Source organism: Miscanthus floridulus, chromosome 11 (genome assembly GCF_019320115.1).
Source record: "Miscanthus floridulus cultivar M001 chromosome 11, ASM1932011v1, whole genome shotgun sequence".
Taxonomy (NCBI): Eukaryota; Viridiplantae; Streptophyta; class Magnoliopsida; order Poales; family Poaceae; genus Miscanthus; species Miscanthus floridulus.
The window spans coordinates 4,253,713-4,267,867 of record NC_089590.1 but is presented as its reverse complement, the minus strand read 5'-3'; the positions used below and the strand labels follow the sequence as shown (position 1 = coordinate 4,267,867).

The 14,155-nt window shown below is 51.7% G+C and overlaps 3 protein-coding genes across 8 annotated transcripts; 2 read left to right on the top strand and 1 right to left on the bottom strand.

Annotated features, from left to right (window-relative positions):
• The first annotated feature begins 337 nt into the window (after window positions 1–337).
• Window positions 338–1,681, top strand: LOC136491563 (acyl transferase 15-like). The gene has a single exon (XM_066487874.1). It carries the CDS (start codon window positions 338–340, stop codon window positions 1,679–1,681), a length of 1,344 nt encoding a protein of 447 aa, XP_066343971.1.
• A 215-nt stretch (window positions 1,682–1,896) lies between these two features.
• Window positions 1,897–6,514, bottom strand: LOC136493560 (AP2-like ethylene-responsive transcription factor ANT). 6 transcript variants are annotated; one of them, XR_010768379.1, is made up of 5 exons: window positions 6,365–6,514; window positions 3,852–4,077; window positions 3,646–3,734; window positions 3,484–3,557; window positions 1,897–3,377 (listed from the first exon to the last, which is right to left on the bottom strand). XR_010768379.1 is itself a non-coding variant. In XM_066489656.1 (5 exons), the coding sequence occupies exons 1-5, from the start codon at window positions 3,883–3,885 to the stop codon at window positions 3,007–3,009; spliced, it is 279 nt and encodes a 92-aa protein (XP_066345753.1). In that variant the 5' UTR covers window positions 3,886–4,901; the 3' UTR covers window positions 1,897–3,006. The 6 variants fall into 6 exon arrangements, 2 of the variants coding, with proteins under 2 accessions (XP_066345753.1, XP_066345754.1); XM_066489656.1 differs by lacking the exon at window positions 6,365–6,514 and having other exon boundaries at window positions 1,897–3,014; window positions 3,162–3,235; window positions 3,852–4,901; XM_066489657.1 differs by lacking the exon at window positions 6,365–6,514 and having other exon boundaries at window positions 1,897–3,011; window positions 3,162–3,235; window positions 3,852–4,901.
• A 6,161-nt stretch (window positions 6,515–12,675) lies between these two features.
• On the top strand, window positions 12,676–14,019 carry LOC136491562 (acyl transferase 15-like). The gene has a single exon (XM_066487873.1). It carries the CDS (start codon window positions 12,676–12,678, stop codon window positions 14,017–14,019), a length of 1,344 nt encoding a protein of 447 aa, XP_066343970.1.
• The last annotated feature ends 136 nt before the right edge of the window (window positions 14,020–14,155 follow it).

The window sequence follows — 14,155 nt, the reverse complement described above, 5'->3', positions numbered from 1 at the left end:
AGTTAGAAGATTACTTCTACAAAATGCAGAAGGAAATATGAGTCCATGGCAGAGGACAACAATCCAGAGTCCAAACAATGCGAGGACAAAACATTATTTAAAATACTGTTTAAACCGTATTTAAAATACAATGCAAGTGTGGACATGTTGACATCGAAATAAACATAAACCATGCAAGGTGCAATCCAGATATCTCTCGACTGCTATTTGTATTGCATTGCAGGCCGACGAATGATTTGTCCACTTTGGCGCCGATGAATGACTGAAGTGCATGTATATAAACCGATTAACGCAAGCTACCCCGGCCGTGTATTATCATTATTAACAACTCAGAACAATGAGCGGCATTGTGGTGACCAAGTCCTCTCCGGTGCTTGTCGTCCCGTCGTCGGACTCGTCACCGGCGGCGGGTGGCGACACGGACACCATCACTCTCTCGTCCTTCGACAAGTGGGTCGGTCCTTTCCCGGTCACGGCACTGTTCGCTTATGACCGTCCGATCCACAAGCCAGCAGAGACGGTAAAGAAGGCGCTGGCGCGGGCGCTGGCGTACTACCGGCCCCTCGCCGGCCGCCTCGTCACCGGAGCCGACGGCGAGTCCTGCCTCTCATGCATCGACAAGGGCGTCACGTTCGTGGCCGCGTCCGCTAGTTCTGCCATGGAGTTGGAGGCCCTGACCACGTCAGCGGCTCTGCTGAAGGACCTCGCCGTCTACTACCCCGGCGACCTCTGCCGCGACGCCGACCCCTTGGTGCTGCTGCAGGTGACGGAGTTCTCCTGCGGCGGGTTCGTCCTCGGGATCACGGCGAACCACATCGCCGCTGACGGCGCGGGGATAGCGCAGTTCCTGCAGGCCGTCGGCGAGCTGGCTCGCGGGGTGTCGCCGCCGTCCGTGGTGCCCGTCAGGCGCTGGGACGAGTCGCTCCCAGGCCTCCCTGCGTCGATGCTCTCCACGCAGAGGCCGACGATGGACCACAAGACCCAGGACGACCTAGTGCACCTCGACGTCACCGTTCCCTGGAGGCTGGTCCGGCGCATCAAGGCTGAGACCGGCGCCACGGTGGACCAAACCGTCATGGCAGTCCTCTGGCGGTGCCGCACCCGCGCGGCCATGTCGCCGTCATCCCAGGGAGACAGCGACCCGGAGTCACCCGCGCCGCTCATGTTCCTGTGCAATATGCGCGCGCACGCCGGCGCCAGGAACGGGTACTACGGGAACTGCTTCGCCGTGCAGATGGTCCCGGCCACGAAGGGCGCGGTTGCGACCAGCAGCATTGGCGACCTTGTCTGGCTCATCAGGCGCGCCAAGGAGAAGGCTCCGGACATACTGTCTGGCAGCTCCAGCACCGGCAGTGTCGACGGCGACGGCGACGAAGCAGCGACCGGTGGTGGCGTGGCAGGGGAGCAACCGCAGCCGCAGGTCTGGTGGTACAACGCGCTCGCCGTGGTGAGCTGGCGAAACCTGGGGTTCGAGGCGGTAGACCTCGGCGGCGGCGCTGGGCCGGCGCGCGTGATGCGGCTGTACGGTGAGCGGAACGTGGTGCCTAGCTGCGTGGTGTGCCCGCCGTGCACGCTAGGGAATAAGGACGACGGCGGGGTGAGCGTGTCGTCGATGTTCTTGAAGCCGGAGCACGTCGACGCGTTCCTCGGGGAGCTCGCGAGGCTGGCCACGTCAACGTGACTAAGCGGTGGACCCGGCGAGGTTGTGTTGCAACATGGAACTATAATCTATTGGACGCGTGAGTTTATGTATATGTATTTGCTTTTATTGCTTCGTGAGGATCCGTCCTCTAATCGTATGTATGTATGTATGTATATGTATGATTTTTTGGCAAAAAGTTTTTGATGCAAACGTCTTGTATTTATGCAATATATCTATTGGAGGAATAAACTCAACTCAATTTCCATTAATCTCAAGTGGGTTTATATAGAGAGTACATGGAGGGATACAAAGAGATAGGAAATAAAGAGACTAAAACTCCTAAAACTCTTGATATGCTAATACCCCTCCCTCCTCAGTTGGAACGCCGACACTAGCCTGGAGTTGAGACATTCAAACTGGAGCGAAATTCTATAAAAATAGAGGTAGGAAGACCCTCAGTGAACACATCCGCATATTGGGAGGTAGATGGCACATGAAGAACTCGGCTTTCCCCTGTAGAAACATTCACCCTGTTCGCTTGAGCTACTTTTCAGCCATGGAATAATGTTTTTCTCTCACAACATTTCAGCATAAGCATCAGCATAAGCTAAATTTTAACATAAACGAACAGGGTTATTGTCTCGGACAAAGTGTAAATCAATGTCAACATGTTTGGTGCGCTGATGTTGCACCGGATTGATTGAGAGATAGACTGCGCTAACGTTATCACAAAACACCACACAAGAACGCCGAGGATAGAAATGGAGCTCTTGGAGTAATTGCCGGAGCCATGATACTTCAGCCACAGCATTAGCAACGGCTCTATACTTGGCCTCGGCACTAGAACGAGACAGCGGTGGCTGGTGCTTCGAAGACCAAGAGACCAACTTATCGCCCAAAAAGACAGCATAACCTGAGGTGGAACGTCTAGTATCCGGACAACCAGCCCAGTCAGCATCCGAGTATGCAACTAGGTCACAAGTAGAAGAGCGAAGCAACTGCAGACCATAGTCCAAAGTGCCTTTGATGTAGCGAAGAATGCGCTTAATCAATGCTAGATGAGGCTCACGAGTATCATGCATATAAAGGCATATCTGCTGTACTGCATAGGAAATGTCCGGACGGATAAAAGTGAGGTATTGTAGAGCGCCGACAAGTGCACGGTAGTCTGTGGCGTCTGCCACAGGGGGGCCGTCAGCTGAGAGCTTGACAGTAGTATCGATTGGAGTGGAACATGGCTTGCAGTCATGCCGGCACGCACCAATAGCTCGATGAGACAACCAGCCACCTAAACCACCTTGGGCTCCTTCTGGCCTGTGCCCTCGGGGGCAGCCCTGGCTGCATCTCGCGCTCTGGGCCTGCAGTTAGACTGCTGCCCCCACATGACATATAGTAGTACAACATTCAGACTACAGAAAGGATTAGCACCAAATGCTTCTTGTACTTGAGGCACATTACTTTGTGGAAGCATTATTTGGACCTTCAAATGTACAGTCAAATAGAGAGAGATCTTTCTTACTGAAAATGCCAATAACCAGAGAGTTCCTTGATGATCCCGAACAGCCAATCTGAGAACTCCATCTTCCATGATGCCTGTACAAACATATATATTCAGATGGTTTCTTCATATGTTATTTTGTTTTCCCCACTAAAGGAAGATGTGCCAGCAAATTCAGCGCAAATGAAACGCAAAAATCGACGGTAGATGGAAGACATTGGAGAACACGGAGCGCTCCTGTCATCAGTAACCAGTTACCAGTTCAGAAGTGGCGGAAGACATCAAAGACAAAAGGATGTTACAACATATTGTCGGTAAAAATGTAAAATAAGCATACGCTCACATTCTCAAGTGCTGAACAAATTCTTGCTTTGTCATACTTTTCATCTTCTCAAGTTCATCACGATAATTTTCTACCTGCCAAACAGATGTAATGAAACCTATATTACATAAACCAGCATCAAAGATCCAGTTTTCGTGTATGGAAGTTCTGCATGACACTCACAGAGAAATTAATGTAGGTAGCTAGACCCCGATATTTCAGAGCAGCCAAATCATAAGCACGTGCAGCCATGTGTTCTGTGTCGTAACGACCTAATATGCAAGGGGGGGGAAATCACATGATATTTCTGGAACAAAACACAGATTGATAAAGTAATCATATCCAACAAGGTAATAAATGAACGAGAATGATGAAGAATGAATTGTTACCTAGATATACTGCGAATAGTCCCATTTCAGTCATGACAAACCCCAGAATGACATTTCAAAATGAACAGCAATCATAATGTCAGAAAGAGTTACAAACTTACAAGATGGTCCAATGTTTCACAGTTTTGCTGGGAGAACAAACCTTTGCTTCCATTCCTTGTGTGCCCATCCTTTTGTGCAGCTCTTGTCCGAGATGAAGGCCATAAATTTCCCATCCTTGGCTCGGCTATACAGAATCAAATACAAACATAACCTTCATCATTATTAGCACGGTGCAAAGAACAAATATTAATTATTTGCTCTTAAACACGAATCAAATTGTTTTCTTCATAATAAGAGTAGGTTCGAGAATCATACGAAGAACTCAAGGGGCCCCTAGGCTTTAATCATGTGGAGTGGAACAAACTAATTACTGAACTATTCTACCAGTAAGATTAAGATGCATTAAAATGATTTGGCTACAGAATAACAAGAATAATGGAGCACGATGAAAGTACAATGCAGCCACATTAATAATGGAGAGCATATACTCCAAAGGAACCATGAGTGAAATAACTTTCACAGTCTCAGAACAGAAAAATACTAATACTACCAAATCACCAATGTTATGGAGCAGGAGACACCACTGGAAAACTGGACTTTGCCGAGTGCCTGAGACATTGCCGAGTGCTTTTTATCGGGGCACTCAGCAAAACAATATTTTGCCGAGTGCCGCACTCGGCAAAATAAAGCACTCGGCAAAGGTGGCTTCGCCGAGTGCCAAGCACTCGGTAAAGCCTGGCTCTCGGCTAAACTGGGCTTTGCCGAGTACCGCCGCACTCGGCAAAGATCCCACTCGGCAAAAGGTGGCCGGCCCGTGACGGCGGCCACCTGCCGTCAGATTTTGCCGAGTGCCTAACGGCTGACACTCGGCAATTTTTTTTTATTTTTAAAAACTTATTTTGCCGAGTGCCAGCCTCAGGCACCCGGCAATTTTTTTTAAAAAAACATATTTTGCCGAGTGCCAGCCCATGGCACTCGGCAATTTTTTTTTATTTTTAAAAAAATATTTTGCCAAGTGCTAGAGATAGGCACTCGGCAAATTTTTTTTATTTTTTAAAACTTATTTTGCCGAAGCCATACCTAGGCACTCGGCAAATTTTTTTTTATTTTTTAAAACTTATTTGCCGAGTGCCCACCCAGCCACCGCCGCGCCCTCACCACCCGCCCGATCCCCCGCGCCCCACCCCAGCCGCCGCCGCGCCCTCGCCAGCGAATCCCCGGCCGCGACGAGCCCCGCCCTCGCGCCCGCGTGCGCCCGCACCCACCGCAGGCCGAGCCCGCGCCCGCGATCTCTGCCGGCCTCACACGCGACCGCGCCCGTCGCCGGCCGCGCCCCGCCGCACCCACCCCCGTCGCGGCCGCGCCCCGCACCCGGCAGCTCCCCGTGGCCCGGCCCCCCTCGCCTCGGCTGCCCAGAGGTGGATTGGCTGGGCCGGCCAGCCATTTTCGGCAGCGGCGGCCGTGTCCCGGCCGTCCCTTCCCTAGCCGCGCCGCCCGTAGGAGCAGGGGAGGTAGGAGGAGCAGGGGAGGAGGGAGAGAAGGGAAGGGGAGAAGAGGAGGAAGAAGGGAGAAGGGAGTAGGAGAAGGAAGAAGGAAAGAAGGAGGGGGAGACGAAGGGAGGAGGACGCAAGGAGAAGGGAGGTGGAGAGGAGAAGGGAGGAGGAGCCCCGGCCACTGTCCACGCCTCATTAGCGGCGGTGCCGTGCCCTCGGCGCCCCGCTCCCGACTCCGCCCACCGTCGACGAGCACACTAGGTTCGCCCTTCCCTTTCTATTCAAATCGTGCAATGGATGTTGGCCATCGAGCCCTTGTTAGTAGTAATAGTTGTTGTATGTGGTTTTCGGCCATCGAGCCGTTGTTTGTGGATGTTGGCCTTCGTGCCGATCTTTTTTGCAGGTTTTTGAAACCTCCCCGTGCAGGGGAGGTTCTGCCGAAATTTTCAATTGTCACTAATGTATTGCCTTTTTATGCAGGAGGAGGCCCCGGCGAAGGGACCTCGGTGACCCCGATTGTCTTCATCAGCGTTGCGGGTCTGCCTGCACCGCGTCGCGGCGCCACTGCACCGACTCGCCACAGCCCCGCTAGCCTGACCTCATCGGCACCCTAGGTATAACCCCTCTATCTGTATCATGGTCTTAGGTCGCTGATCCCAGTTAGGCGTCTCCCGTCCGAAAGAGATACGGTCAGAGTTGCAAGGCAGGAAGCACGGGCGGTTGTGGATTGCAGACGGCGCCGACTCCTCGAGCTCTGCACCCTCTCTCTCCGACGTGAGGGCACGGAGCACGGCCAGAAGCCTTCCCATACGTGCATAGCCTACTCCAACACTGTCGCGGGTCGACGAACTTCAGGTAATTCCGGTTTCACTCGTCATACATTGAACATTACACACATTGATTAGATTTGCAATACTGAAACATGTGATTGAAACACTGCAGGCCGAGCTGGCAGAGACAAGGGAGACACAAGCGCACCTGACCGCAGAGCTGGAGGCCACGAAGAAGCAGATGGCGGACATGTATCAGATCATGCAAACCATCGGGCAAGCATCGGGTGTCCAAGTGCAGTTGCCAGCTCCAGCTCCGGTTCGACACTTCACTCCTGTGAGTATGAAAGTTTAATGTGTTCGTGCCGTTGAGCACGGACAGGGATGAGAACGGCGCTAGGAAGCTCCGACTGCGGTCCTGCAAACACCAACCTGAACTTGGTGGAATACGTCGGCTGTCAGGGATGTCACCACGTGGGGCTACTACAGCTATCCGTGGGGTTGGGTGCCATCTCAGGTAACCTATAGACTAGACATCATGTCTAAGCTATCGATTACTACTCTAATCATGATTTATACCTAGAGCACTCGACGCGAGCAGAGATCCCATATTAAGGTGTAGAACAACTATATTTACCACACTTAGCTAAACACTAAGGCATGACTAGATAACCTAAGATAGACATTCAAATAATTAGAGAAGATAAATATACTAAATCTCGAGACTTATAAAGGAATGATTTAAAAATATACTAAACCTCTCAAGACCGCTTTGAAACTTGAGCATCTCTCCCTAACTCCCAACTAGCCTATACTACGCTTACATCTTGTAAAAAATAAGGAGAGCCCTTGTGGTGTGTATTGCAAGTGAGGAAGAGAAGTTCTATTTATAGGCTGCTAAGGGTAAAAACTATTTGTCGGTGATCGATATGGTACTAATCAAAAGCCGTCTTGACATGGTGCCCTGCTGATTAACGTGAGCACCTTCTGACCGCCGGCAATAGTTGCTGGGCTGGGGCCCACCTTGTCTCCCATGGAGCACCAGGCCACTGCCAAGCTGTTGGGCTTGCCGGCCTGCTACTTGCTGCTGTGTCCCCTGCGAACAAATGCAGTTTGCTGCTGTGCACATTTGCTTGAGTGCATGCACTGCATGCAAGGCCGATGGTGCATGTGTGGGGCTGCAGCTCGTGTATGCTGTTGTGTGTGTCATGTAATATATACACACATACACGTACTTTATTTCATATTTTCCTGAGATTCAAACAATATATGTCTGTTCATGGAAATCTTGTGTATTGTTATTTCCTCCATAAATTAGGCATGTCCTGCAAAATAATGAGATACACCAAAACTCTGAGAACTTGTTAATATAACCCTATATCTATCTTGGTTTGTTCATTTTAACCTTGTATACATGATAAGTTGACGGTTTATGATTAACGTTAACGACCATCAACATTGGCTTGCATTTTTAGTAGACTAGTGCAAGAATTGATTCGCCTCATAATTGTCTAATCACTTTGTTTAGTGTTATCATAGAAATTTTTATAAGCTATTCACCCCCTGTAGCTATTAGGACCTTTCATTTCCAATGTCAGAGCCTTGCGGGGATTTCTGGGCTTGGTGGGATATTACTGCAAATTTATTCACCATTTTGGCCTCATTGCAAAACCTCCGAATGATTTGCTTCGAAAGGACTCATTGTTCATTTGGACTTGTATTCATGACTCTCCTTTCAATGCTCTTAAGGCAGCCCTCTGCTCGGCCCCTGTGTTCGGTAATCCGAATTTCACTCAACCCTTCACCTTGGAGACAGATGCTTCTGGGACAGGCGTCGGTGCCGTATTACTTCACAATGGACATCCTTTGGCTTTCATCAGCAAATCTTTGGAGCCTAGCACACAAGGATTATCTGTTTACGAGAAGGAATATCTTGCGAATCTTATGGCAGTTGACCAATGGCGACACTACCTATTGCATTCAGAGTTTGTTATCCATACCGATCACAGCAGCTTCATACACCTCAATGAGCAATGCCTCCATACTCCATGGCAATAAAAGATGTTCTCTAAGCTGCTCGGTCTTCACTACAAGGTGTTGTACGTAAGGGCTCTGAGAATCAAGTGGCTGACGCCTTGTCTCGCTGCGATCATCCATTGCAGTTCTACATTGTTTCTTGACCAGTACATTCTTGGCTTCACCAGCTATGGAAGTGGTACCTGCCAAAGCTTTGTTGTCTCAACTGTTGGTAGATGGTACACCACGTCCACCTTTTCAATTGAAGGATGGAATCATATTTTACAAGGATCGCATCTGGTTGGGCAGTAACCATGATCTGAAGCGCAAACAACTAACCGCTCAACATGATAGCCCGATTGGCGGTCACTCCGGAGCTTTGGCACCTTTCCACAAGCTTCGGCCGCTGTTCTATTCGCTCGGAATGCGCACTGATGTGCTCAATCATGTCAAGTCTTATGTTGTTTGCGCTCAGGCCAAGGCGGATCGTGCTGGTTCCGAGTTTGCTACAGCCGCTTTCGGTTCCCTGCCAGTCCTAGGAGGTTGTTTCTCTTGATTTCGTCAAAGAGCTGCCGCTCTCAGGTTCTACTAATACTATCTTGGTTGTGGTTGATGAGTTTTCGAAGTTCGCCCACTTCCTTCCATTGCGGCACCCCTTTTCCGTGGCTTCTATCGCCCGGCTGTTCCTGGACAGTATCTTCAAGCTTCATGGGCTCCGAGTTGCCATTATATCTGACCGAGATCGTGTATTTACAAGCAAACTGGCAGTTGCTCTTCCAGCTCATAGGCACTGAATTGCGCATGGCACCACTTATCACCCGCAAACCGACGAACAGACCAAACGTGTAAAACAGTGCATGGAAACCTACTTGCGTTTCTTCATTCAAGCCTGTCCGCGCCGCTGGTCCCAATGGCTTTCTCTTGCAGAGTTCTGGTATAACACGAGTTCTCATTCAGCTCTGGGCGGACTCCATTGGAGGTACTCTATAGATTTCCCCCGTCATTTGGGTGTGGATCTTTCCGGTGCTGCCCCTGTCCCACAATTATCTGAATGGCTGCACGAGCGGGACTTAATGGATCAGTTGGTTCACCAACACCTTGTACGGGCTCAAGAGTGCATGAAGCGGCAGGCCGATAAGCATTGAGTGGAGCGTTAGTTTGCCGTCGGTGACATGGTTTTTCTGAAGTTACAGCCCTACGTGCAGTCCTCTATGGCTCACCGTGCGCATCATAAGCTGGCGTTCAAGTTTTTTGGTCCCTATCGTATCCTGGAGCATGTGGGCAAGGTGGATTATCGCCTTGAGCTACCTGATTCAACTACAATTCGTCCCGTCTTCATGTATCCCAATTGAAGTTGTCACCGGGCTCTCAATCAGTAAGTACTGTTAATCCTTCGGACCTGTTGGAGTTTCAAGTTCCTGTCTATATACTGCAATGCCGCTGGACCGATGGCGTCGGACCTGTCGAACAAGGGCTTGTCCAGTGGTCACATATGCTGGTGTCCCTTGCGACATGGCAGCTCTGGAGCAGCTCCGTCAACAATTTCCTCGCGGCATCAGGACTACCGCGCCGGCATTAGGTGGTGGTGAGCGGACGCCAACTGATGAAGCTAAACAAGAGGAGGCCCAGGCTGGACCAGCAAGGCCCAAGAGATCACTGAAGCCCAGTGCGCGAGTGTGCGGCCCGGAATGGGTGAACTATATATAAGTATGATGGCGTGACAGAGAGGCATGAACAATTGTAACCCAAAACTCTAAACTCTGAATGAACTCACCCTAGCTACTGCTCGTCTTCTTCCCCTTCTCCTAGCCTCTCTAGCTTTTCTCCCAAATTTCCCTCGGCTGTGGCTAACATACAAGAGCACAAGTCTCACATTCACCGTACCACTTTTCCGCACCATCAATGCCGGTGATCCATTTGAATTCATCTTTTTCCCCTGACCGACGAGGCTGGAATTATTTTGTTTATGACCGATGAGGCCGAACACCTGACTTCATTATGAGACTCGCAAGATGAGGCCAGATACATTTTGCTAGAGACCGACAAGGCTCTGGCACTTCCCCATTTTCATTTGTGCTTATGCATACTTGGCGACGACTCTTATTATATTTGGAGACGACAATGATGACCATCGGCATAGCTTAATTGGAGGTGTTCTTCGGCCCGACTGTGCAGATGTAATTAACTGGAGACCTCTAGAGGCCCCAGGAACCAGAAGCCACACAATTCTCTTATTGTCCGATGAAACTCGATGCAAATATATTAGTGGGAAACTGTACTTTGTTGTTCTTCAATGAATGAATAAAGTGTTATATGAACTGCATGCACCATGTTATGTGCGTTGCATCCAATCCAAACTACTTTGGCAACGGTAATGCTATGTCATGCGTCCGATGGACTGCACAAACATCGGACGACTTTTTCACCCCCGCCGCTTGCTCCCGCACGCATATATATTAAAAAAAACTTATCCCTTCGCTTCCTCCTCCCCATCCTTAACCTTCCACGCTCCTCATCCCCCAGCACAGTACGCCAACGTCAAACGTCCTCCCCTGCCTCAGCGTCCTCACCGAGAGCCCCTAATTCCCATAGATTCGGCGGCCCTCTCCCCCACCCTAGAAAATCCATGGAGCACATCCACTCGCCTCAGGCGAGATCCATGGAGGGTGGCGTGATGGTGTTGTAGGGAAGTGGGCGGCTCTCCGCCACCCCGGTGAGGTGCCCTCCCCACCCGGCGACGCCCTCTATCACCCCGGCAACCGACCTCCCTCCACCCCGGTGGCCATGGCTCTCCTGCCCCCCATCCCCCACCATCGCTGCTGAGCCAAGCCGGTGCCGTTAATGCTGGTGGTGGTGGTGCTTGTGCGCACTGCTAGTCCTGGTGCTGGGTAGTGCTCGCGCGCAGCTGCTCACCGCTGGCTCCCACCCCGTCGGCTAGAATCGACTGGCCTAGGCCTCTCTCCCCCTATGTTGCAAATGTACGTTTCAGTTGTTTTAGATGTTTCAAAGGCATGTTGCAATCATTTCATATGGATGTTGCAAAAGTAGATCAGGGGATGTTGCACATGTTGCATATGTTGCAAGTGTCAGAGGCATGTTGCAAGCATTTTTTAAACTGTTTCATCTGTTTCCAGACATATGTTGCAAGCATTTTGATCTAGATGCTGCATATGTTTTCACACATATGTTGCAATAGTATGTTCTAAAATGTTTCATCTGTTTCAGTCTTCTGTTGCAGCAAGTGTTTTCATGTTGCAAGTTGCAAGTGTTCTATCTAGATGTTGCATATGTTTTCACACATATGTTGCAAGTGTATGTTCCAAATGTTTCATCTGTTTCAGAAGTATGTTGCAAGTGTTTTATCCGGATGTTGCATATATTTCAGTGGTTATACACATATGTTGCAAACGTATGTTTTAATTGTTTGACCTTATTCATTATGTTGCAACAGGTGCTGCTCCCCATGCGCTCTGACTCGTGGGCAAGAACGCGTTGCACTAGGCGCCCTTCACCACCACGCACGCGCGCTGTGCTCCCTCCCTCTTTGTCGCATTAGAGCATGCGCGTTGTGCTCTCTCCCTCATATTGGGGCACGCGCGCTGTGATCCCTCTCTCTCTCCCATGGAGCTAGGGCCTCTCTCACATTAGGGTATGCGCGTTGTGTTCCCTCTATCTCTTTCTCGCATACAGCTGGGCGGGCAGGAGGATGCGTGGGGTGTAGTAGCATGAGGTGTGGGGCACAGCAGCAGGTGGAGGCGTGTGTTTCCAAAAAAAAAATAAAGCAAGAGGAGACGCAGGGCGCATCAGGCGTATCAGCATGCATGGTGTCCGAACACGTAGGTCCGTCCGGAGGTCTGGGCACTAGCATGGCCCCATTCGCAAAGCCACCAGTTTATGCCAGATGTCATGCTTGAGCAGTGAGAGATATCAGGCCACCAGTTTGGATATATAGCAGCTTAATTAAGCATAAAACCACAAGCTCAGACAGCAACTTAATTAAGCAGAAAACCACAAGAGGACAAGTGGAGAACTGGAGGCAACAGCTGCGCTGGGCGCCAACAGTAACCAGCTGGATGTGGATGGGAAGCACAACAAAGCAGCGGTGGTGCAGGGAGCAGTAGCTGCAATCTACAAAGCACAGCACTGGCAGGAGCGGAGAGCCAACAAGTTAGAAGATTACTTCTACAAAATGCAGAAGGAAATATGAGTCCATGGCAGAGGACAACAATCCAGAGTCCAAACAATGCGAGGACAAAACATTATTTAAAATACTGTTTAAACCGTATTTAAAATACAATGCAAGTGTGGACATGTTGACATCGAAATAAACATAAACCATGCAAGGTGCAATCCAGATATCTCTCGACTGCTATTTGTATTGCATTGCAGGCCGACGAATGATTTGTCCACTTTGGCGCCGATGAATGACTGAAGTGCATGTATATAAACCGATTAACGCAAGCTACCCCGGCCGTGTATTATCATTATTAACAACTCAGAACAATGAGCGGCATTGTGGTGACCAAGTCCTCTCCGGTGCTTGTCGTCCCGTCGTCGGACTCGTCACCGGCGGCGGGTGGCGACACGGACACCATCACTCTCTCGTCCTTCGACAAGTGGGTCGGTCCTTTCCCGGTCACGGCACTGTTCGCTTATGACCGTCCGATCCACAAGCCAGCAGAGACGGTAAAGAAGGCGCTGGCGCGGGCGCTGGCGTACTACCGGCCCCTCGCCGGCCGCCTCGTCACCGGAGCCGACGGCGAGTCCTGCCTCTCATGCATCGACAAGGGCGTCACGTTCGTGGCCGCGTCCGCTAGTTCTGCCATGGAGTTGGAGGCCCTGACCACGTCAGCGGCTCTGCTGAAGGACCTCGCCGTCTACTACCCCGGCGACCTCTGCCGCGACGCCGACCCCTTGGTGCTGCTGCAGGTGACGGAGTTCTCCTGCGGCGGGTTCGTCCTCGGGATCACGGCGAACCACATCGCCGCTGACGGCGCGGGGATAGCGCAGTTCCTGCAGGCCGTCGGCGAGCTGGCTCGCGGGGTGTCGCCGCCGTCCGTGGTGCCCGTCAGGCGCTGGGACGAGTCGCTCCCAGGCCTCCCTGCGTCGATGCTCTCCACGCAGAGGCCGACGATGGACCACAAGACCCAGGACGACCTAGTGCACCTCGACGTCACCGTTCCCTGGAGGCTGGTCCGGCGCATCAAGGCTGAGACCGGCGCCACGGTGGACCAAACCGTCATGGCAGTCCTCTGGCGGTGCCGCACCCGCGCGGCCATGTCGCCGTCATCCCAGGGAGACAGCGACCCGGAGTCACCCGCGCCGCTCATGTTCCTGTGCAATATGCGCGCGCACGCCGGCGCCAGGAACGGGTACTACGGGAACTGCTTCGCCGTGCAGATGGTCCCGGCCACGAAGGGCGCGGTTGCGACCAGCAGCATTGGCGACCTTGTCTGGCTCATCAGGCGCGCCAAGGAGAAGGCTCCGGACATACTGTCTGGCAGCTCCAGCACCGGCAGTGTCGACGGCGACGGCGACGAAGCAGCGACCGGTGGTGGCGTGGCAGGGGAGCAACCGCAGCCGCAGGTCTGGTGGTACAACGCGCTCGCCGTGGTGAGCTGGCGAAACCTGGGGTTCGAGGCGGTAGACCTCGGCGGCGGCGCTGGGCCGGCGCGCGTGATGCGGCTGTACGGTGAGCGGAACGTGGTGCCTAGCTGCGTGGTGTGCCCGCCGTGCACGCTAGGGAATAAGGACGACGGCGGGGTGAGCGTGTCGTCGATGTTCTTGAAGCCGGAGCACGTCGACGCGTTCCTCGGGGAGCTCGCGAGGCTGGCCACGTCAACGTGACTAAGCGGTGGACCCGGCGAGGTTGTGTTGCAACATGGAACTATAATCTATTGGACGCGTGAGTTTATGTATATGTATTTGCTTTTATTGCTTCGTGAGGATCCGTCCTCTAATCGTATGTATGTATGTATGTATA

Bases quoted from the DNA above. Each gene is read 5' to 3' on its own strand.
- LOC136491563 (XM_066487874.1), top strand. From the start codon at position 338: ATGAGCGGCATTGTGGTGACCAAGTCCTCTCCGGTGCTTGTCGTCCCG.
- LOC136493560 (XM_066489656.1), bottom strand. From the start codon at position 3,885: ATGACTGAAATGGGACTATTCGCAGTATATCTAG. The intron at 3,735-3,851 runs GTAACAATTCAT...CTTGCATATTAG, and splicing joins ACTATTCGCAGTATATCTAG to GTCGTTACGACACAGAACAC. The intron at 3,558-3,645 runs GTGAGTGTCATG...TCTGTTTGGCAG, and splicing joins CTACCTACATTAATTTCTCT to GTAGAAAATTATCGTGATGA.
- LOC136491562 (XM_066487873.1), top strand. From the start codon at position 12,676: ATGAGCGGCATTGTGGTGACCAAGTCCTCTCCGGTGCTTGTCGTCCCG.